Source organism: Pteronotus mesoamericanus, unplaced genomic scaffold (assembly GCF_021234165.1).
Source record: "Pteronotus mesoamericanus isolate MK-2021 breed Mesoamerican mustached bat unplaced genomic scaffold, CSHL_Meso_final contig_164, whole genome shotgun sequence".
NCBI lineage: Eukaryota > Metazoa > Chordata > Mammalia > Chiroptera > Mormoopidae > Pteronotus > Pteronotus mesoamericanus.
The window spans coordinates 4,774,845-4,795,752 of NW_026555065.1; the positions used below are offsets into that span (position 1 = coordinate 4,774,845).

Here is a 20,908-nt window from a genome sequence, read left to right on the forward strand (position 1 = left end):
CCTCGAGCGCTGAACCGCCCCCCCTGAGCCCGGTGGGGCTGCTGCGCGGGTGGGGACACTTTGGCGGAAAGGCACACATTTGTCAACATTCACCTTGGGGACCAACCAGGGACATTCCTCACACTCATTTCCTGCGGCCAGGTTGCCCTCAACGCCTTTCCTTCCACCTTCAACCTGGACCCTGTGAGAGTGGCCACGCCTGGACCCCATCTGGCTTTGATGACCCCCACTCCCAGGATCCACAAACCGCTTCATTCATTCTTTGTTGTTGTCGGGGTGGGGTGGGGTGTGTGTGTGTGTTCCATTTTGTGTTTGTTAAATCCATTCATCTTGCTTCAGGCCCAGTTTGATGGGAAGAGACAGTTTAGGGACCTAGGCTCTGCTTTGGGGGTCAGACAGCTTGGATTTCCCCAAACAGTGTAGACCTGTGCGCATCTGTAAAATTAGGATAATGTGTTTCCCCTGGGACAGTGTCTGAAAATTGAGTGAGATGATCCCTGTTAAGCCCCCGGCAGAGTAGGTGTTGAGAAACAGCAGCTTGAGGGCTTGCCCTGGAGGCGTAGGTGAGTGGTGTTGGTGCCCAGGGCAACAGATGGGAATGAGGGTCTCTGCAAGGTGGCACTGGGCTGCTCTTGCCCATCCCTCTGGTCAGGGTCTTCCTGGGTATGTGACAGGATTTACTCCATAATTCTCTCACTGCCCCACGCCCGCCTCCCCCGCCTCCCCCCGCCCCACTAGAAAGGGTCTCTGCTCCTCCCAGCTCTGGGCCTCCACACCTCAGGCATTCAGCAGAGTCCACTCCACTGACTTCTGCTACAAAGGCAGGGGGTGGGAAGTGGAGGGAGAGAAGGCCCAGCCTGCAGGAGCTCACACCTAGTGGGAGGCCTCACGGTGGGAAGGAGGAAGCAGAGTACCTGCCTGAGGGGGTGAGGTTGGGGAACCACTGACTCCCGGTGTCTGGCTAGTGCAGGGGTGCTTCCGAGCTGGGCAGAGACTCTCCATCCCCAGCTCTGCTCTTCACAGGGGCCGAGAGATGAACCCCAAAGGGGAAAAGCAAGTCTCTCCAATACTCACAATTTCCCCCCCAAGTTCCAACCTCACAAGGGCCCTAGAATCAGGAAGCTGAAACTCCCTGGAAGGGAAACGACCCACCACGACGAGAAGTGCTTGGGTTTCATTTCCTGCCATCAGGGACCCTACTCTGCTTGTCCTGCTGTCCAGGAGTCCTCTCCATGCACCCCAGACCTCTAAACTTCTTGGTCACCCATCCTGATGACTTTGCCTCTCTGCCTCCATATCTACCACCTAGAAAACTGCCATTCTCCAAATGGATCACCCTGTTTTTCAGTGCCTCCCTCCAAACAAAGTCTGTTCTCCACCTAGCGGTGCCAGCTGTCCTCAAGGCATCTGCCTAAAACCTGGGCTCCGGGCTGCAGACACAGGGCTTTCTTCCCTATCCTCAGGCCTGCTGAGCTCTTCCTGCCTCAGGGCCTTTGTACTTACTGATTCCTCTCCCTGGAATGCTTTTCCCTGACTCTTCATGGGAGGGAGTTAGCCTAAAACTTCCAGTTCTTAGCCTCTCTCACCTCCTCAAAGGTGAGTTTCCTTCCTAATCACCTTACCGTGTCACCCTGTCTGTTCCAAAATGAGGTTACTCTCTATGGGATGTCTCCCTGGTTTCTGGGACTCTGCCCCCACTCAGCGCCGTCAGGCCAGGGACCGGGTCTGTCTTGCTGGTGGTTGCCGCCATGTTGCCTGACATGTAGTAGATGCTCAAAAACCATTGGGCCAGAAGACTACATGGATGAATGCGGGAGTGGGGTGCTGGGGAAAGGCTGGCGGGGGAGTGGGGTGGAGGGGAGGCCTGGGAGAGAGGCGGGAAGGGAGTGAGGGCTGCCAGTGCTCTAAGCATCAGGATAACAATGGGGATGCTCTTCACTCCTTCAGAATTAGGCCCCTCCCCACTCTCTTTCTCTCTTCAGATTGTTCTCCACCTTGATATTAACTTAATTTTGAGAAGCTGCAAATCAATGGATTTTCATCATTAGTTACACAGGGAGATTTGATACGAATAACTCATAAAATTCCATAGCATTCTATGGCCTCAAATGAAAATTAATGAAGGAAATCCAGATCCACTTAAGATGTCTTTGGGGATAGAGTACAAGTTATGGGAAATAGTTTCCTGAAAGGAGATCATGGGAACCCCAAAGCAGTTAGTTACTAGTCAAAGGCAAAGGTTATTTTCTGTGCACGTTAAGCATTGGCCAGCGCAGTACACGAACACTGAGCTGAGTTCCAGACTCTGTATGATGGGTGTGGAGCCCTTCAAAGTGACTCCCAATATTAGAAGGACTTGTTTTACTGGACAAATCCTGGTCTTTTCTCTATCACTCTCTAACGTATGGATTCGATGCCCAAATTTCTGGGGTAAAGTTGGTTAAAAGTCCTGGTTGGGCACATTTTTTTGGCCAGGGCATTTCCAGATCAAATTATGGAGCAGTGGCTCTGGTTAGGCACTTATCACTATGGACAACGTGGCCTGTCAGACCTCAGAGGGCCCTGACCCGTTTTCCGAATACATAGGCCTGGCATGGAACCTCCAAGTGGCCTGGTGGCGCTGACTGCTGGCTGGGGACCAAGCTGGAGACACGGATCTCTTGACTCCCACAGCAGCCCTGTCAGGGAGCTGGGCCCCTCTCTCCGCACTGGGCCCGCCCAGAGCCTGGAGATGGGACCAAGGTCCCAGCGGAGGGCAGGAAGGGCCGGCGGGGAAGTGGGGATGCGGGGGAGGGGTTTCCCGTGACAGGCCCCCGGTGGGAGGGGCTGGGTCTCTGGTCCCGGCCCAGCTTGGGCCCTCGCCCTCCTGCTACCGTCACACAAAGCCCCTTTGAGCGCCGCCACTTGTGCGGGGCTGCGGCGGGGCTCGGGAGGTTTGATTAACCCCGTTAAGAAAACAAACAGCTCCTGGGCTTTTGCGCTGGCAGGCGCTGCTGGGCACAGAGGCTAGATTCTTTTCTCCAGGCAGGTGGCCAGAGGTGGACTGGCCAGAGGGGACCCCGCCCCCCCGGGGAGCGGGGAGCAAGGCTGGGCCTGGACTGGTCCTCCCAGCCTGGCTCTGGTCACCTGGGCGATCTTGGACAACTCCCTGTGCCTCGGGGTCCTTATCTGCACAAGGAGAGAATTGTGTGGATTGACTGACATCACACTTCTAAAACGTTTAGCATGCAGCCTGCCACACAGCAAATGAATGTTAGTTATGATTATTTGACTGAATTTGCTGTTTTATAGGCCAAAACTGTGGGATATTGGCAATTACGTGACTCATTCTATATATTGTGACTGATTCAACTTTGAAACAATGAAAACAGCCTCTACTATTCCTCTTTCAGTATCCTGAGACTGCAACGCAGTTAGCTTAAAAAAGAAACTACTATTTCGCTACTAACTCTGTGATCAGGATTTTCCAGATTTTCTCAATATTGTGCAACCAAAATAATGTGAAAGAATAAATTGGAAGTAGAAGTTGCTGTGAATTAGCAACTATCCCGTTCATTCTACCAGCCTCAGAGTACTTACTCCTTGCCTTTTAAATACGTATTGTACATCTTACAAATTTGAAATAATATACTACTAATAATGAAAGAATATTTTTGTTTTAAATATCAGACTTCGGTGGAGATGTCTCAAAAATAGTTCTGCTGCTAAAACATTTTAAACTATTGCCCCAGTTTAACCTCCCTCTTATACACAGATGAGGAAACCGAGGTATGAGGGGAAGTGGGCCCTGGAGGGGCTGTGTTAGGAAGGCCCCTCTGACAGGCACGCCCACCTGAACCCCACCCTGAAAGCACAGTTGGGCTCAGGCTAGGCCGCTGAGCTTCTCCTCAGGGGACAGGCAGGCTCCAGTCCCCAGGCTTCAGCCAGCTGTGTTACTCGTAGGAGTCGCCCGCCCCCGCCCCGATGATGGAGGCAGCTCAGCAGCTTCAGACTCCACGAGCCAGGGCTGGAGCAGGGGAGCTGGCAGCGACAGCAGCCACCAGCGTCCCAGGCCACACAGCCTGGGCATGGGGGTGGGGGAGTGAAGTTTTGGTGCTGCCACAACTCCGAGCCCCGTGGAGTGATGGGTCAGTGGGACCAACCCACCAGCTCCTCTGGTGTGCCCAGCACTAGGGTTCAAGGAACAAAGATGCACACAGGTGCCCTCCAGTCACGGGGGCGAATCCTGCGGAGAGCTGTGGGACCGAGGCCCGAGGACAGCAGGAAAGCCAGGCCAAAGGCCAGGAGGAGCTATAGCCCCAGGCCTCAAAGTCTGGAATGGAAGCGCCCCGTCTCCCAGTCTGGCCCTGGGAGAGTCTGTGATTCCTTGGCAAGTGTTGTTTTTGGTCTCTGCCATTGAAGGTCCCCAGCTACTCACTCGAGCTGCTGCTTTGTCTTCCAGCTTCTGCTCCTATTAGGCTGGGCCGCACACTGCGTGTCTCACAGGGCACAGGGAAGCCCAAATGCCTGCCAGGTCAGGTGAGTAACTTATCCCTACGTGGCCTATTGTATGGATTTAAGGTCTTTAAGAAAACAGTTTAATGCCCTGAGTGGTAGCTCAGTTGGTTAGACCATCTGAGGGATACATCAAGTTTGCAGGTTTGATCCCTGGTCAGGGCATATGCAAGAATCAAACCAATGAATGTGTCGGTAAGTGGAATAGCAAAGTGATGTTCTCTCTCTTCCTGTCTCTCTAAAATCAATTAAAAAAAACCCCAAAAAACTTAGTGGGTTAACGTCTACGTTCCTCTTGGCCATCCCTGTGGATCCTGTGGGAAATGATGTGGCAGAGAACTGAGTCAAGCAGATTGGCATCACGTCAGCTCTGAGGTGTGAGCCTGGGCAGGCTCCTCAAGGCCTCTAAGCCTCAGTCTTTGAATGGGGACAATGATGCCCACCGGGCAGAACAGGCTGGCACAGGGTAGGTGTTTAACACATGGCTGCTCCACTGTGAGGCCCGGGGGCGGGAAGAGGGTATCAGAGCAGCCTGGATCCTCCGCACGTGGTCCTGGCTGCCATAAAGAAAATGGCCTGTCATTAAGAAAATGAGGTGCCTTCTCATTTTTTAGCGAGGCTGCTGCTGTTGCCAAGGAGTGAACTGCTGGATGGGCCCCTTGGTAACCATGGCTGTCACTCAAAATGGAAGAGGAAGCTGACAGCAGTCATTTAGAAACAATTGTCACATCCCTTTAGAGAAAGGTCCTATCTTAGATGGAACAGGGTTTTCCTGTGGGTTTTTCTGAACCCAGACAAAGTATATCCTATGGATGTGAGAAGCCGGCTTTCTCTGAGAAGCCTTGGGGGCGAAGGCCTTTCTCCCCCAAAGGTCTGGCCATCACGCCAAAGGGGCATTTCCACAGGAGACAAGGGGGGCAAAGAGGAGGCAAGACATGAGGCAGATGGTTTCATCTCCCAGCCTGCAGCCCCACCTGGGACACCTTAGCACCAACCCGCCCAACCATGCCAAGGCCTACTGAACCCCAAATCAGGCCTGATTTCTGAATCTCTTATAAAACCCCATGATCTGGGCCCTCAAAACTCATAAAACAGTCACCAGAGCCTCAGGTAGCCATTGCCCCTCAGGCTGCCTTTGGGGGTGGGGGAGGGGCACCCAGATGAGTAAGAACAACAAAGTAGTCCGTGATCTTAGGCAGCTCAGAGCCCAGGAGGCTACATCCGGGAGATCACATGGTGCAAAGGGAGAGAAAGACCCAAGGTCTGAGAGGATGACAGAGATGGTGCCTTGCCAAGAGCTGTGAAGGAGGCGGGGTTCCCGGTCCGTTGTGGTGGAGGGATGGAAAGTGAATCAAAGAAAGCTTCCGGGAGAATGTGCATATAGAGTCGGCCTCAAAGGATGCATTGGATTGTTTTCCCACAATAAAAATAGCTTTATTTAATCTTTGATTACAAAATAATACATAGAAATTCCAAGCAACATAAAATGGTATGAAAATGTTAAATCATGCAAAAGCCGATCCTCAGAAGCAACCGTAGTTAACAATTCAATCAACATCCTTCCCAAATATATATGATTTTATACAAATGTGGACTGTACCATAAATGTAATTTTATAACCTACTTTTTCACTCAAAAATGTTTTCCTTGTCAATGAATATAGCTATAAATCATTTCCAGTGACTATATAATATCCAAATGTATTTTGTACCATAATTCATTTAATCCCTTCCTGTTGATTTCAATTTTTACAACAGTCAACAATGCCACGATGGGCATCCATCTTTGCATAGTCATCTTCATGGACTTAGTTTCTACAGGTCCTCAGTCTTCTGACACACGAACCAGTGCCCTCCGTCTCTATCTACCTACACTCCCACCCACAATATTGCAGACTGACCATCTCAGACCGGTGTAATTGTGAGACTGAGGCAAGGCATGGGAGCTGAGATAGGATCTTCGGATGCAAAGCCCACCACTAATGAAGGCTCCTTGGCCACATGGAAGCAAGAAAGGAAAGAGCATATTTGGAGTCAGTTTCCATGAGGTGTCAGCATGGTTATGAAAGGCGAGGAAATAAACAGGGGAAGGTGAGCTGGGTCTTCTCACAGAAGGCTATAAATGCCAGGTGGCAGAGCCTGCAACTGGAGAACATTCAACAGTTATCTATTTGGCACCTATTCTGAGCCTAAACCTTTGCCGGGGCCATGGAGCGATAAAGATGCACCGCTTCAGACAGTTTATTGTTTGGTTGAGAAAGCCAGCATGAAACCACACAACTGGATCACCAGGCAGCAGCAGATGGTGACACACTGTCCTGGGCGCCACAAGACAGGGACGAGCTGTTCTCATCTATTTCTAACTCTCAGCTCAGGCAGGCCTGACTGTACCCAAACGTGGCGCAGAGAGGATTAGCCTGTGTCTCGGGAGTTCCGCTCAGGCCCCTGCCAGTTGCAGCAAAGGTGTGTCCTTCGCTCCGGAAGGGATCATCATCGCCTTCCCCTTCCTGCCTGTTATCCCAGGTGGCCAAGGACTGGTGAGGAAAATCTTAGGCCCGTGGGGCCTGATGTCCCTCAAAATCCGTGGTCTTCAATCCATGTGGGCCCTAACCACACCCAGCAAAGGACACGCCTTCCATCACCAGTTCCTGGCCCCATCCTTGGTAGATTTCTGTATCTTCTCTTCCTTCCTCTCTTAAAAACTTGAGCTGCAAAAGCATTCTTTTTTTCACTTTAGGGTTCCCAGCTACAGATGCATTCAGAATGAGAACCTGGGAAGAGTTCAAAATTGCAATTATCTATGTGTAAGTGACCCTTCCTATCATTTCCAATTCTCTCATTTCTTCTGTCTCTGTAAATACTAGTACTGAATGTTGGGGTCCTTCTCGCTCTAAGTTCTCATCTCCAGGACTCAAGAGCCCAGAGATTTGTAGGGGAAATAACCCAAAGGGAAGCAGAGGAAGCTTCTCATGTCCACACCTCTTCTCTAACCACTGGACTGAAAACAGGTACACAAGAATCCCTTTCTGAGAACTGTCATCAAGCGGGAGACCTTTACTTTCTGCCCTGCCCCCTTCCCCCCAAACCCCCATCTCTTTCCTGATCCCTACTCTGCGCATTTGCTCCCAGCCATGGCTGTGATGGCTATTCCTTTTCTCTTCTCTGAATTTTATGAACATGCTAAGTCTGACCCACCTTTAAATCAAAGCCTTCTTTCTCTTTCAATCCCTTCCCATTCAGAGGAGCTGCTGATACCCCAAGGTCAGCACTTGATGTCTCCAATGTTTGCCCTCCCATCTGCTCCAGACCTATTTGGCCTCCTGGGTTACCTGCATCCTGAAGGGCTTCACTGTGTACCCTGAAATCCATGCCAGACACCTGCACCTGCGATCACATGAGTCCTTGCTTTCTCCCCTCCTCGTGACCAGGCCACACTGGCTCCGTCGCCATTGCCGGAACCTCTGCCCTGAGCTCCAACCCCGTCACCGCCAGCTGGCTGGGAGGAGCCTGGCTACGCTCCTTGCCGCCCGTCTCAAATGTCTCAAACGTTCTGATACATCTAAATCACAAATGTGACGTTATTTCCTGCTCACGTCACTTTGGTAGCTCCCACATTTCCAGGGTAATGTTCACAGTGCCTTGGAAGTCCCATCAGGCCTGACTGGCTTCTGCTCGTCCTTCTCCGTGGGCCACCCACCAACCTGACTTTGGCCACCCCGAGCCACTTGCATTTCCCTAGAGGTGTCCACCTCCCACTACCAGGACACAGGAGGGCAGAATGGTCCCAGTAGAAAGAGCAAACACCTCTTCATCTTTAAGATAAATCTCTTCCTCCTGAGTCCCCAGGTGGAATGATAGGCCTCTGACTCAGTCCTCTTATCCCCAATGTCCTTCTTGATTTCCATGTCTATGAGATCTGCACAGAAACGCACAGGCCCTGAAGATGCCTGGTCCCGAGAGCCTTGGATGCAGGAAACTGAGGAGAAAGTTCTGAAACCAGGGGACAGTCTATCCCAAGGAAATAATAAAAACAGACTACATCAAGATGATCAATGGATGGAACATAAAGCATGACAAAGCAAAGAGCTTTAAAATTAGGTTTCACCCTGGCTGGTGTGGCTCAGTGGACTGAGTACCGGCCTGTGAACCAAAGGGTCACCGATTTGATTCCCAGTCAGGGCACATGTGTGGGCTGTAGGCCAGGTCCCTGTCTGGGCGTTTGTGAGAGGCAACTGATTTATGTTCCTCTTACGTGTTGATGTTTCTCTCCTTCTCTTTCTCCCTTCCTTCCTGTTTTTCTAAAATAAATAAAATCTTTAAGTTTCTTTGGAGAAGAGAGCTATGAATATGGAAGAGTGAGAAGACTAGAATAAACCCAATGGGGCTGGACTGGAAATATCAATGTGAATTCATAATTTTTAATATTTAATATTTTTAATACCTAATTTTTAATTTATAGCATCTCTCTTGATTGTTCTTTTGGCCAGGCCTAGAAGTAATGATGCTCCAGTAGCAATGAGCATACTCAGCACCCATACCTTGGTTTCTAAAAATAATTCTCCATTTAAAGGACTCAAAACTCCCTGGAGAAATGGCTGATTCCAGGGCTGGGGCAGGGAAGATACAAGGAAAGCTTGAAACATCTTGTTAAGCCATAAAATAAGAAAGCATTCAAAAATGAAGGGGACACATTAAAAAGTCACAGGAGCCTGCTAGAAATGACAGAATAAAAATCAAAATAAATCAAAACAATGGCTTACAACTGAGAAAAATTAAAATCCACTCATCCATATTGATAAACAAGCAGATTAATAAATAAGGAGAAAAGGTACTTTTCTTTAGAAGTAGAATGACAACCAATAAATCTAGAAGAAATTACAGAATTAGAAAATCACATTGAGTGAGGAACAAATTATTTACATGATCTCAAAGTATCTCCCCACAAATTATTTAATTACAAAGGGGAAAACAGTAAATATAAAATGGAGAAACCTGGCAAACATCAACCTACCAAAGTACTCAGGGCAAACTTCAGCATTAATGGGACCAACCGGCGTCACTTCTGTGATACTCCTGCTCGGTGCACAAAACCCTAGTCTAGTCACGTGAAACCATGAGACCAATCCAAATTGGGGAACATTTCTACAAAATACCTGGCCTGTGTTCTTCAAAAATGTCAACAGTAATGAGAGGCTGAGGAGCCCTTCTGGGTTAAAAGAGACATGTGTAATCATGTGTTACAACTACATGTAACATATGATCCTTCACCAAGAAAAAGGGGATTGCTCTGAAGGACGTTACTGGGACAAATGACAAAACTTAAATACAGAACATGGGTGACAGAATTTATGTTACCTAACCCATGTGTGTATGTCAGTGTTAAAGTTTTTGATTTTGATAACTGTGCTTATGGTTGTAAGTTATGAGAAAGTGTCCTTGTTCTTAAGGAAATGCCTACCTAAGTTTTGGGAGTAAAGGGATACAATATCTGCAACCTACTCTCAAACGACTCAGAAAATACATGTAAAAATAGATACAACAAATCATTATATCGTAAAGTGTCTGGTAAAATGTAAATACTTGGGGAATTTGGGTAAAGAATATACTGGAGCCCTGACCAGCTTGGCTCAGTGGGTTGGGCTTCGTTCTGTGGAGCAAAATATCACTGGCTCAGTTCCCTCTCAGGGCACACGCCCGGGTTGCGGGCTGGCCCTGGTTTGGCGCGTGCGAGAGGCAACGGGTTGATGTTTCTCTCCCTCTCTTTCTCCCTCCCTTCCCCTCTTGCTGAAAATAAATAAATAAAACCTTAAAAAAAAATGCGTTGGAGTTCTTTGGGATAGTCCTGTAACTAAGTTTGAAATTATAAAATCTAAGAAGTTACCAGACAAACCAAAAATCCAAGAACAAGGGATGAGTCAGAATTATGGTACAGTCACTCTGGGGAAGGCTTACAATGACACAGCCTTACAAATAAAGTTTGTGAAGACACACAACAGTATAGAAAAAACACTTGTAATGTATACAGCGTTAACTGGTAAGCGCAGGATACAAAATATCTCATGTGTATATTATTACAACTATGCCAAAGCAAGCATTTAAGATTGGAAGGATAAAAATCAAAGGTGGTAATAAGAATATTGGGGGGTAGAGATTGAGCGACTTAAAAAAAACCCAACTTGTTGGAAAAAACACCTGCCAGCACTCGCACTCCCCCAACACCCTCAAGCCGTAAACTGGAAACCAGCTGTTTATTGCATTCCCTGGCCTCAGGCTGCCCCTCCCCAAACTTTAACAACCCACAAAAAATGCCTGACAGAGCAGGTGCGAGCGGAGCGCCTCAGGCAGAGGCACTGGCCTCTCAGGCCCTCTGACCAGCGAGCTTGGCAGCTGTGGATGCAGCTGAGGGCAGGCCAGCAAGAGCGCACGGAACCGCAAGCGCTCCTGGCCAGGCTGGCACACAGGCGCCTCCGAGGGCCCCCTGCGTGTGTACTGACAGCCTCGGGACCTCGTGGTGCCATGCTCCCTCCTGGGCTCAGACTGTAAGGCTTCCTGGAACCGCGTAAGGTTTAGAAACTCTTGGTCGACCTTATCTAGAAGCAGAGTGCCTGGCTCTTGTCTACGGGGATAAAGAGTTAACTCCTTATCAGTCCTTTGCACTTTTCAGGACAGTTTTGATGGGTGGCAAAAAGAAGTTTAGAACCTAAGACTTTGCTATCAGAAGGCAAGCCTCAGAGCACCCTGGGCAGCTTAGGGGAACAGGGTAGGTATAAAAGAGAAAGTCTGCCTCCTCTGCAGGAGAATTGGTTTTGCCCCTCTTATTGTAAGAGACATCTTTAAAACTCCTCCTCTAAAGAAGTAGAAGTAAGGATTAAACAGATTAAGAAACCCTTAGAACGTGCAGCTGTGGTAGATGGAGGGCAAGAAGCTCCAGTGCCACAGGGAAGCCCATGGAAGCAGCAGCCAGAGGCTGAGGGCTCCCGCGGAGAAAGGTGTGCTCTGCCTGGGCGGTCGTGGTGAGGAGTGAGCATTCCAGACCTGCTCCCCAGCTGCACCCCAGCCTAAAGGAAAAAGCACCACCATTCTGAGTCATGTGACCTGATTTTAAAATATTTTATTACATAATCTTTTCATGGCACCATCAGGAGTAACAGAAAACGTTATTCCCAGTTCCTAACCACATCCTGAAAAATATACATTTGTATTTATATATTTATATCAATACTCCACCCCTATCCCACAATTACACCACCTATTATAGGTCTTTTGCTTAAAGCAAGAAACTATTCTCTCAGGTAAGAAAATATATATGGAAGCTAAGTGAAGTAATGGTTAGAATGACAGGGGACAGCCTGGTTGTGGGGCAGGGAGAAGGGGCGGAGTCCAGGTTAGGCGGGATGCATCACCGGGGTCCAGCGGAGGTGGAGAAGGACGGTGTATAAAAAAGGCAGCGTCAGGCAGGTGGGCTCTGGTGTCCTTGGTCCATTAGGAGATGGCCTTTGCCTCAGGAAGGAAGGCTTCCCAGTACTTTGCCAGCTGCAAAGAAGTGGGGACAGTCAGCAATTGTCCCATCTAGTGGCAGAGCCTGGGCCGGGGAGGGGAGCAAGCAGAGGCCATGGCACCCCCCTGAGCGCCTCAGACACCCAAAGCGAGGCCTGAGGTGAGGCTCAGCTGAGGAAGTGGCCAGGCTAAGAGCGGACCCTGGGACAGACTGGCTGGCCAGCCACACTGACCGTGTATCTCTCCAGACTTAGAATAATCTCTGAAGACAGTCCTGGTTCTGCCCCAGAGGGAGGACCCCTGTGGGGGCTGTAGCGCTGCCCAGCTCGGTCAGCTCCTCACAGCGGGGGCCACTGTTCCACACACTGACTGGGGCCTCAGCCACAGGAGGCCTCAAGGGGTTAAAGGGCGGGGGGTGGTTGGTCCTTAAAAACTCACTCATTTTAGGATTAGGGCAATCCTGCTTAGCAGAAGACCCTTTTGGGTGCTCCAGGTCAGAGCCACAGGGACTACATTTACTTACTGATTACAGCAGGGCATAGCCCCTCCCCCCACCCCCAAGTGGGGCCTGCCCCTCCTGTCACAAAGCCACCAGCAGCTGCCATCTGGAGTGTGCCGTAGAGGAGGAAAGGCATGCGTAACTTACATACCTGCTGCTGTGAGTACAGGAGTGTCTCAAGGTACTTGATCACGTGGTTTTTGAAGTCCTTGGATTTCTCTTTCTATAGGAGACAGGATTCTATACTGACCACCGACCACCCAGATGGATGCTTCTTCCTCTCAAGAGGATGGCAGTGATTGCTGACGGAGGCCAAACACAGCCTCAGGAAGCAGAGCCAGCCGCTGAAATAGCTATAATTTCCAGCTAAAGAGCCTCTGCCAAACTCTTGCAAGACTTTCTTGCATGGTGGGATGTGGGGACAGTGGGGAGACAGGACCGGGGACCAGAGGGTATACGACAGCTGCAAGCTTTATTTTGTGTCTAATTGTTTTAGTTTAGAAGCAAGTGTAGGACACTCACTTTGCCTTAGGAACAAACACACGAACACAAAGACATGAAGACAGACAGACAACACACACGGCCACACCCCTTTACAACAACCGCCAAGTCCCTGGCAGCTCCATCTGTGTCTCCACTCAACAGACTTGGACAAAACCAACACCACTGCTAAAGCAGGCACTGCACACCTATGAGCAGTAGATCCATCTCACCTCAAACCGTATCACTTCTTTTCGGACCACAGCTGAAATCCTTTCAAAGTCCCTTTCATACTGAGTCACCCGAGCCTCCCACTGGGAAGAAAGAAGAAAAATGGATCACTTAATGTTCTGGTACTATTATCAGTCTTTGCCTTTGGACAGCAATTCTGTGTATGAGACCTCAAGCGGTCACTATGTCCGTCTGTCCCACTGGGTAAGATCAGATACCATGCGTTTGCTGGAGTCCAGCCCGAGGCAGCCTCTGAGGCTGGCTGCAAGGGGTGCCTGGTGCTCCGGGCCAATCCTGGACCTGGGAAAGCTCGGGCAACTCGAGAGCCTCTGGCTTAGGCACTCACCTACAAGGCTGGGAGCCCCGGAGAACTAAATTTAATTCTCACTGGGGGGCATATCTGAATTACCTTGGAGCTTTTCAAGGACCCAGCCAGGACCCTCCCAGCAGAGATTCTGATTGGACAAGTCTGGGTGAAAGGGGAGGAGAGGAAGCAGGCCAGGCCTCGAGCAAGCCGGGACTGCCCCGCAGCCCCCGACCTCCAGACTCTATCCTCCCTCGCGCCTGCGGTGGAGTTCCAAGCATCCGGGCGGGATGGGACCCGGGCTCATTCAGGAGCCAGCAGGACGCCCCTGCACAGCTGCCATGGGGCCTCACCTCTACGATCTCGTCCTTGGCCTGTTGCAGCTTGTCAGGCTTGTTGGCCCACAGCAGCCGAGCCTCAGCCTCCCGCTTCTTCTGCAGTGTGGCTTGAGCATCCTGCCAGCGCTGCCATGTCTTCATGCGCTGGTCGAAGGCAGCCTGTGGGGTGAGGTTTTGGGAAAGAACACAATGAGCCCTTCAGGAGCTCTGCCTGGGGCCCTCCCAGCAGCTGGGCTTGGGAGGACCGAGCAAGGGCAGGTTCTGCAGCTGAGTGTTAGTGCCCAGCTCAAGTTTATTGCCAGAAAGCACAAGCTTGGGTAAGACTCGTCTCCAGGCCTCCAGTGGGCCAGCGCCATGCTGCTTCATGGCGCTCCCAAGGCTGGGTGGCTGGGAGCGGCCTCCCTCAGAGCAGCAGTCTGTCCACGAGTCTACATACTTTTCCTGAGTGCCTGCCATGTGCTAGGAACTAAGAATACAGTGGGAATGGAACACACATGGCTCTGCTTTCATGGAGATTATAATCTAATAGAAAAGACCTACATTATATTAATAATTATCAATGAATAACTGCAAGTATGCAGAGTACAGAGAAAACAAGCAGGGTACTGAAATAAAACTGGGGACCTAGCTTAGCCTCGGAGATATGTCAGGGGAGGCTAACATAAGAAAGCAACCTTTAAACTGATACCTAACGAGTGTACCGGGTGAGCTTAACAGATCTCTAAATACTTAAAAGCTGCCCAGGGACACACCACTTTCACCCCATCCATACACTCAATTGCTCTAGGCTAGCCCCCAGGAGGCTCCCTAAAACCCTCTTGCTGGTTTTCCCTGAGTCCAGAGCCTTGGCCAAAACCCACATTTCCAAGGACAGTCCCTCGCCGAGCCAAACCATCCCGCAGCCCCCTGGCTTTGCAGGCTTTGAGAGACAGCCTGCAGGAAGGCCTGTGCCTCTGGCCACACCTCGGCCCTGTTCCATTCGCTCCCCTTCCCTGCCAAAGTTCCCTGGGCGTTTTCTAAGCCTCCCTGGTACAGGGTTTTGCAAAGCCACCAAATTCCCTTTCCCCAGCAGCGTCACTGGGGCTCACTTGAAATTTTTTAACAGCTCACAGTCAAAGGCTTAGGCAAAGGGCAGCCTCATCTCCAAGTAAGACTCGAGCCTAACGCCCTGGGCTCATGGTGGGGCAGCTCCACGTTCCAGGAAGTGCGGAGAAGAAGCATCTGCTCATCCCTCTCATTTCACCACCTGCTCATGGTCACGAGGAAGGTGAAAGGCCTCAGAGGAAAGCCCCGCTTGCGGTTCTGCGCTCTAAGGGGAGCTGCCCCAGCACCCGCAGCTCTGCGCCAGGCCTCTCTTGCCCCAGTCCACATGGACTCCCTCTGCCTGGGCGTCACAGGCAAGAGCTGTGCCCTCCAGGGGTCCAACCAAAGCTCCTCCCCGAAAGGCTCCCCAGAAAGCGCTCTTCCCTGGACTGGCTCTCCAGTCTACAGATGAGTCTGACCAGTCCTAAAAATTCCAAAGCAAGTTATTTTTCCAGCTTCTTATCACTCTGGAGTTAGCAAACTGAAGAGCAAAGGGAGAGGACAATGAGCAACCCACAGGCTCTATTAAGCAACTCAAGCACACAGGCAACAGGAGCCCCGGGAGCAGTGTGGCTCTTGACAACACAGGAGCCCTCTGGTCGGGGACACGTAGGGGATGGGAAGTGGAGGTGGCTCTGTTCCAGCCCAGAGGCTCGCACATCCAGGTGCCGAGTTGGATCAGGGGCAGACCTGGGCCCTCACGGGGGCAGGTGCCAGGCTCCCTCTTGGCTCTTTCCTTTGTCGCAGGGAGGTCATGCGAGCACTAATACCACTGCTCAGGGAAGCTTCCTGGGCTGCTCGGAAAGGCCACGGGAAACCAGACTGTCCTGGTCTCCAGGAGAAAAGATGAGGTGCTTGACCTGAGGTGCAGGCTGCAGTGTTGTCACCAGTGTGGTGAGCACAGCCCTCCAAGGGCTCTGGTGACGAGCTCTCTCAGCCCCCTGGCCACACTCCTTCACGCCATGCCACGCCGGCTCCGTGCAGTTACCTGACTGCTCTCACTGGAGGACAAGGGGAAGCCAGCAAGAGCTCTGACCAGGGCAAAGCCCCCGCTCCCAGTTGGGGAGGCAAAGCGCAAGGACTGAGGGACTCACTGCTGCAGGGGTGAGGGCGCAGGTCTGGAAGGAGGCTTGCTGGAGGGGAGGAGCGTGGGGCACGCTGTCCAGCGTCACCCATGAGGAGGGGGTCTACTTGGAAATTCCAGAGTGTTTTTTTCTCCCAATGCATCTGAAAAACTGGCTGTGGGCCTCAAAATGACTTAGTGATAACTAGCTAACAGTTAAATGAAATTCTTGGTTCACGGGATACCTTCTCTCTTGAGAATGGAAAAAGTCACATGTTGAAAGTATAATAAATGAAACTTTCTTGGGAATGGGAACAGCAAAGGTGAGACCAATTAAATCAAGGGGAGGAGAATGAAGAAAGGAAACAGAAGCTTACTCGGACTATGGCCAGGAGGCGAATGTAGTCACTCAGGAGCTCGGCAAGGAGGAAGAAGTCATTGTTGGCTTGTTCCTGGTGGAGCTGCTCAATTTTTTCTTCCACCTCAGCCAGCTGGGAGAGTGCCCGTGACAAGGCTGTGTTGTCCTCTGAGCTCCCAAGCATGGCTAGACTCTTTGCAAACTGGGCTGTGTTCAGCGCTAGCTCTGGAAGGAGGAAGAGAGCAGAGGCCTCTCATCTCACAAGGAAAAGGGACAAGTCAGCTGGCATTGCACGGCATTTTGCAGCAATGCCAGCCCCTGCACATCGGGCAACTGTGGGCTTTGCAACCCAGTCCCTTACACCACAGCCAACTGTCTTTGGGAAGTGAGGGGGCTGCAGCCTGGTCACATGAGCAGGGAGAGCACCTGCTGCCATGTGTTTCTCTAGGTAGGCCCGCCTGGAAAAAGCAGCTCCAGTATTCCTGAAGAGCCAGAAGCCAGTTAATACAAACAGGCCAAAGGAACAGTTCTGATGATTATGTTAAAGCTCAGGGTAAGAAGCTTGTCTGCATGAGAGTGAATGATGTGCACACCACACAGTCCTGCGTGTTCTAGAGCAGGACAAACTTCTTACGTGAAGGGAGAGATATTTTAAGCTTTGCAGGGCACATATGATCTTATGTGCATGCTCTCTCTCTTTTTACTTATCCCTTTAAAAATGTAAAAACCATTTTCAGCTCACAGCAATAGGCCCTGGGCCAGAACTGGGCCACATTTTTCCAACCTTACACTGGTCTCATTCTAATGGTTTTTGCCTGTTTAGATTTCTGACGATAAGCATGCTTAAGACAGAGAAGAAAAGCACTCAAACTTGGCAAAATTCATGGGCTCTTTAAGCAAATCTCACTAAAGAAAAGCTAGGAAGGGTTAGGGGACATATCTGGTTTCCCTACATTTACAAATTGCTCATTTGACCATGTAGCTAAAGGGTGTGACATCATTTTGTGGCTATAAGCCACCAACTCAATACCAATAGAAGCCCACGTCCCAGGTCCAGCTGTATCTGGGACTGCTTCCCTGCGCCCCCCCAGGAAGAAAGTACAATGCCCACAGTGTCGAGTCACATCTCCAGCCAGGAGACGCAGGGCGTATCTTTTCCATCGGAACGTCAAGGACTAGGTGGGCTGAGAATTTCAATGTGAGCAGCTGAGGCTTGGGAACAGCATGCCCTCCCATCTCCAGGTCACTGGAGACATCAATTTCCCCAAGCTCCAAGTGCATTTCAGAGGTTGTTACCTTTCCTATGGTTGACTAGAGTTTCTACAACAGCATGCAGTTTCCGTAAGCGCTGCTCCTCACACTCTACCTCCTGGAGCTTCTCCTCAAACCACTGAAACACACAAGCCCAGAGCTTTAATGGAGGCTACTCACACAGGTAGAGAGCACAGTCTTTCCTTAGCAGTTTCTTAAGAAAGAGGCTGAATTACCTCAAAAAGAAAGTTTCTACTTTCGGAAATTTCAGGACTCCTCAGGGCTTCCGACCCACAAGCCTGAGGGAGTAGGGGAAGCTGAGGTGCACAGGGCTACTCACAATGTCTGATTCATTCATCTTGATGGTCATTTTGCTGACCGCATCTGTGGCTTTGTTGAACATCTTGAGGAGACCAGCGCCACTCAATGCCTGGGTACCCACAGCACGTGGCAGCTACAAGACCAAGAAGGCGGGGATGGCAAGTTATCTGCTGTCCCTATTTTAGGTTCAGAAGAATTAGTAGCCATCAGAGGGCATGCCTAAAACTTGCCAAACACATTATTTCAACTGTAGGTTTTTGTTTTCAAAGGCAGACAAATCTATCACCAGCATGTACAGAAAGGCAAACCAAAGCACCATGCTAAACAAAATCAGCAAAATTTTCTGCTTTGATATTGTGTGCAGAAAGTAGAGTATGAATGTTATGAGGTCATGTGACCTCATATTGAGCTTGTCTGCCCACCTAGGCATAAAGCACTCCAGTAACAAGCACGCTTTTGTTAAAAGGCAAAAGTTCTCTTGGGCTTAAGGTGTTGAAAGGCTTTGATGATGTACTGGGATTCCATTTGTATTTCCCCCCATGATTAAAGGACAGAACATTATTTGCTCAGATTGAGGCTATTTTTAGTGATGATCTAATGAATCCAAACACGCCAAATATTTAGAAACCATTTGACTGGTCCGGTGTTTCTCTACTTTCCTAAGGCAGGGGAGGGGTGCTGAAGAATCTGTGTCTAGCACACGATGCTGAAAAACCAGACCTCGTGCTTAGGACTCTCAGGGCTGTAATTTTCAGTGTGGTGCCATTTTGCTCCCCAGGGTCATCTGGCTATGTCTGGAGATAATCTTGGTTAAAACGGAAGGGGCTGCGACTGGCTTCTAGTGGATGCAGCCAGGGATGCACAGGACAGCCCCTCACAATGAAGAATGACCCAGCCTAGAAGTGTCCATGCTGCCACTGTTCTAGGGGTACAAAGCGGGGGATAAGTGGGTGAAGCAGAAGAATGGATTGAGGAGTCCCAGAGGGAGAATGAAAAGAAAGCGCTAGACAGAATTTTTAATTAAAAAGTTCCATTTTAGGGGGGAAAATGCCCTATACTTAGTAAAATTCTCTTCATAAGAATACTATATACTATATGCAAATTAAAGAATTTAAAAATAGAAACAAAATGATAGTCCCACACTTTATTTCCTTCTAGCTTTCTTCCTTATGAGATACAACCTTGTTTTATTCCAGCATTTCTTTTGATCCTTAATGACTAACATGTTTCTATAGCTGTATTTTCATAATGCTTCATGTTTCACTTTTTATAATTCTTTTAATATGAGCTTCTAGCAAATATATGTAAACATTTCTGTATAATTCCTGTTTTATAATGAGAATAACACATTTGTTGTGACATGTTTTACTTAATTCTTCCATTGTTAGTAATTGGGCTATCTCCAATTTTTCACAATCATGAATAGCCTACCCGCTGCCTGTAAAAAACTGTCCACCTGGTCAATACTTTTGCTACACGGCATGTCTGTAGTTTGTGGTAACTGGTTTTGAACCAATGGTCCTCAGCTCCTGGCACAAAAGCATGCATTCAATTTGAGCCAAGTAAGTAACCTATGAAAAACAAGCCAAAGACTTGCCAAACAGGTCATTGTGTTGACGCAGTACGAAAACTAGGTTGCAGTATGACCACTACAATTAGTTGCTTTTGACTATACGCAGAGCTGCTTTCCTTTCAAAAGCCGAAAAATACTTGTCACTTTTAGAGGTTTACACACTAAAATGCAGTCTGATACTAGCCTATATGCATGTTAAGTGTTCAAATATTTGTTGACTGAATTAGTTTCATTTTACTAGGGACAGCTATAAATTATGAAATTCAGTTTGTACAATACTAACCTCTTCTTTTTCCAAGAACTCCCGGACATCAGGGTCCTGTAACATGGTGGGGTGATTCACAATCCTCTGCAGGTACCTGTGGGGCGAGCAGGTAGTGGGTTAGTCAGGATGGCCGCGCCGCTGTGGGTGTCAGACAGTGCTGGCAGGGTTACAATGTCTTTCATTAGTTTAAAATGTCCTCAGATAAGGCACGGAAGTATAACTCTGCTTGTAAGCACATTCAAGTTCATGTTCTTCACATTTCTAAAAAGGGAAGAAAAATAACTGGTCAGAAAAAGACCTCAGAGGTATGTGTCTCTGACTGTCCCAGGAGAGCCTGCCTGCCTGCCCAGGACGCGGAAAGAAGAGAGGACGGCCTGTTCCTACGCTGGCGGTAAGAGACTGAGGGAAAGTTGCACGTAACGTGAAGGTGTGAATCTCCAATCCACCCAAGCTGCTTATCTCTACTAACTCCAATGAGCAACTGAGTCCTCATGTTTTTTTAGGAAAAAGGCTGTATGACACGCACCTTTCTAGAGCAGCCCTCCGTTTTTCAAGAAATTCTGCAGAAGAGGAATCTTCCTTCCCAACTTTTACTTTTGTCATTCCTGGAATGGAATTTAAAAAGCAAAAATAACCAACAATCATCACGAAAAGAATAAACCTGTAAACAAAAAAAAGCCCACGGGGGAAAGGCAATGAGAACAGCATTATAAAACAGAATCAAAGGCCACTTCCACGTCATGAGCAGGACTTAACAGGAGGTTCTTTACATGACAGTCATCTGTTCAATTAGTGTTGAAGTGCTGAAGGTTCTAAATTCTGGGACTAGCAGAGTCTATGTTTTCTAAAAGGGGCCATGGGACTCTGGGTACAGATCAAACATCAACTGAGGATAATGGGACCGTGCCATCCCTCCATCCTTGTACCACAAGCCCCATCCAACCGACATTTCAGTTTGGAAGGAACAGCAACAACTTAAGTCTCCTAGATACCAATACACATGCACACGCACCCTATGGAAGCTAATACCAAAACCTTCTATTATACTCAAGGAAAGAGAACCTGTCGAAACTTGATTATTTCTCTAGACCTCATGAGAGTTATAGGTAAACACTGGAAATATTTTTTCTAACTACAAGACTTTACATTGTT

General features: G+C 49.2%; 1 protein-coding gene across 1 annotated transcript in view; it reads right to left on the reverse strand.

Moving 5' to 3' along the window:
• Positions 1–11,515: 11,515 nt before the first annotated feature.
• The window catches only part of SNX1 (sorting nexin 1), a 36,877-nt gene continuing 27,484 nt past the window's right edge, over positions 11,516–20,908 (reverse strand). Inside the window, exons 7-15 of the mRNA XM_054565297.1 lie at positions 20,283–20,361; positions 19,775–19,850; positions 17,938–18,051; positions 17,643–17,736; positions 16,366–16,571; positions 13,858–14,001; positions 13,203–13,283; positions 12,641–12,712; positions 11,516–12,026 (exon numbers count right to left, since the gene is read on the reverse strand). Of these exons, the coding sequence (XP_054421272.1) occupies positions 11,976–12,026; positions 12,641–12,712; positions 13,203–13,283; positions 13,858–14,001; positions 16,366–16,571; positions 17,643–17,736; positions 17,938–18,051; positions 19,775–19,850; positions 20,283–20,361 (917 nt within the window). The 3' untranslated portion in view covers positions 11,516–11,975. The remainder of the gene's footprint in view (positions 12,027–12,640; positions 12,713–13,202; positions 13,284–13,857; positions 14,002–16,365; positions 16,572–17,642; positions 17,737–17,937; positions 18,052–19,774; positions 19,851–20,282; positions 20,362–20,908) is intronic.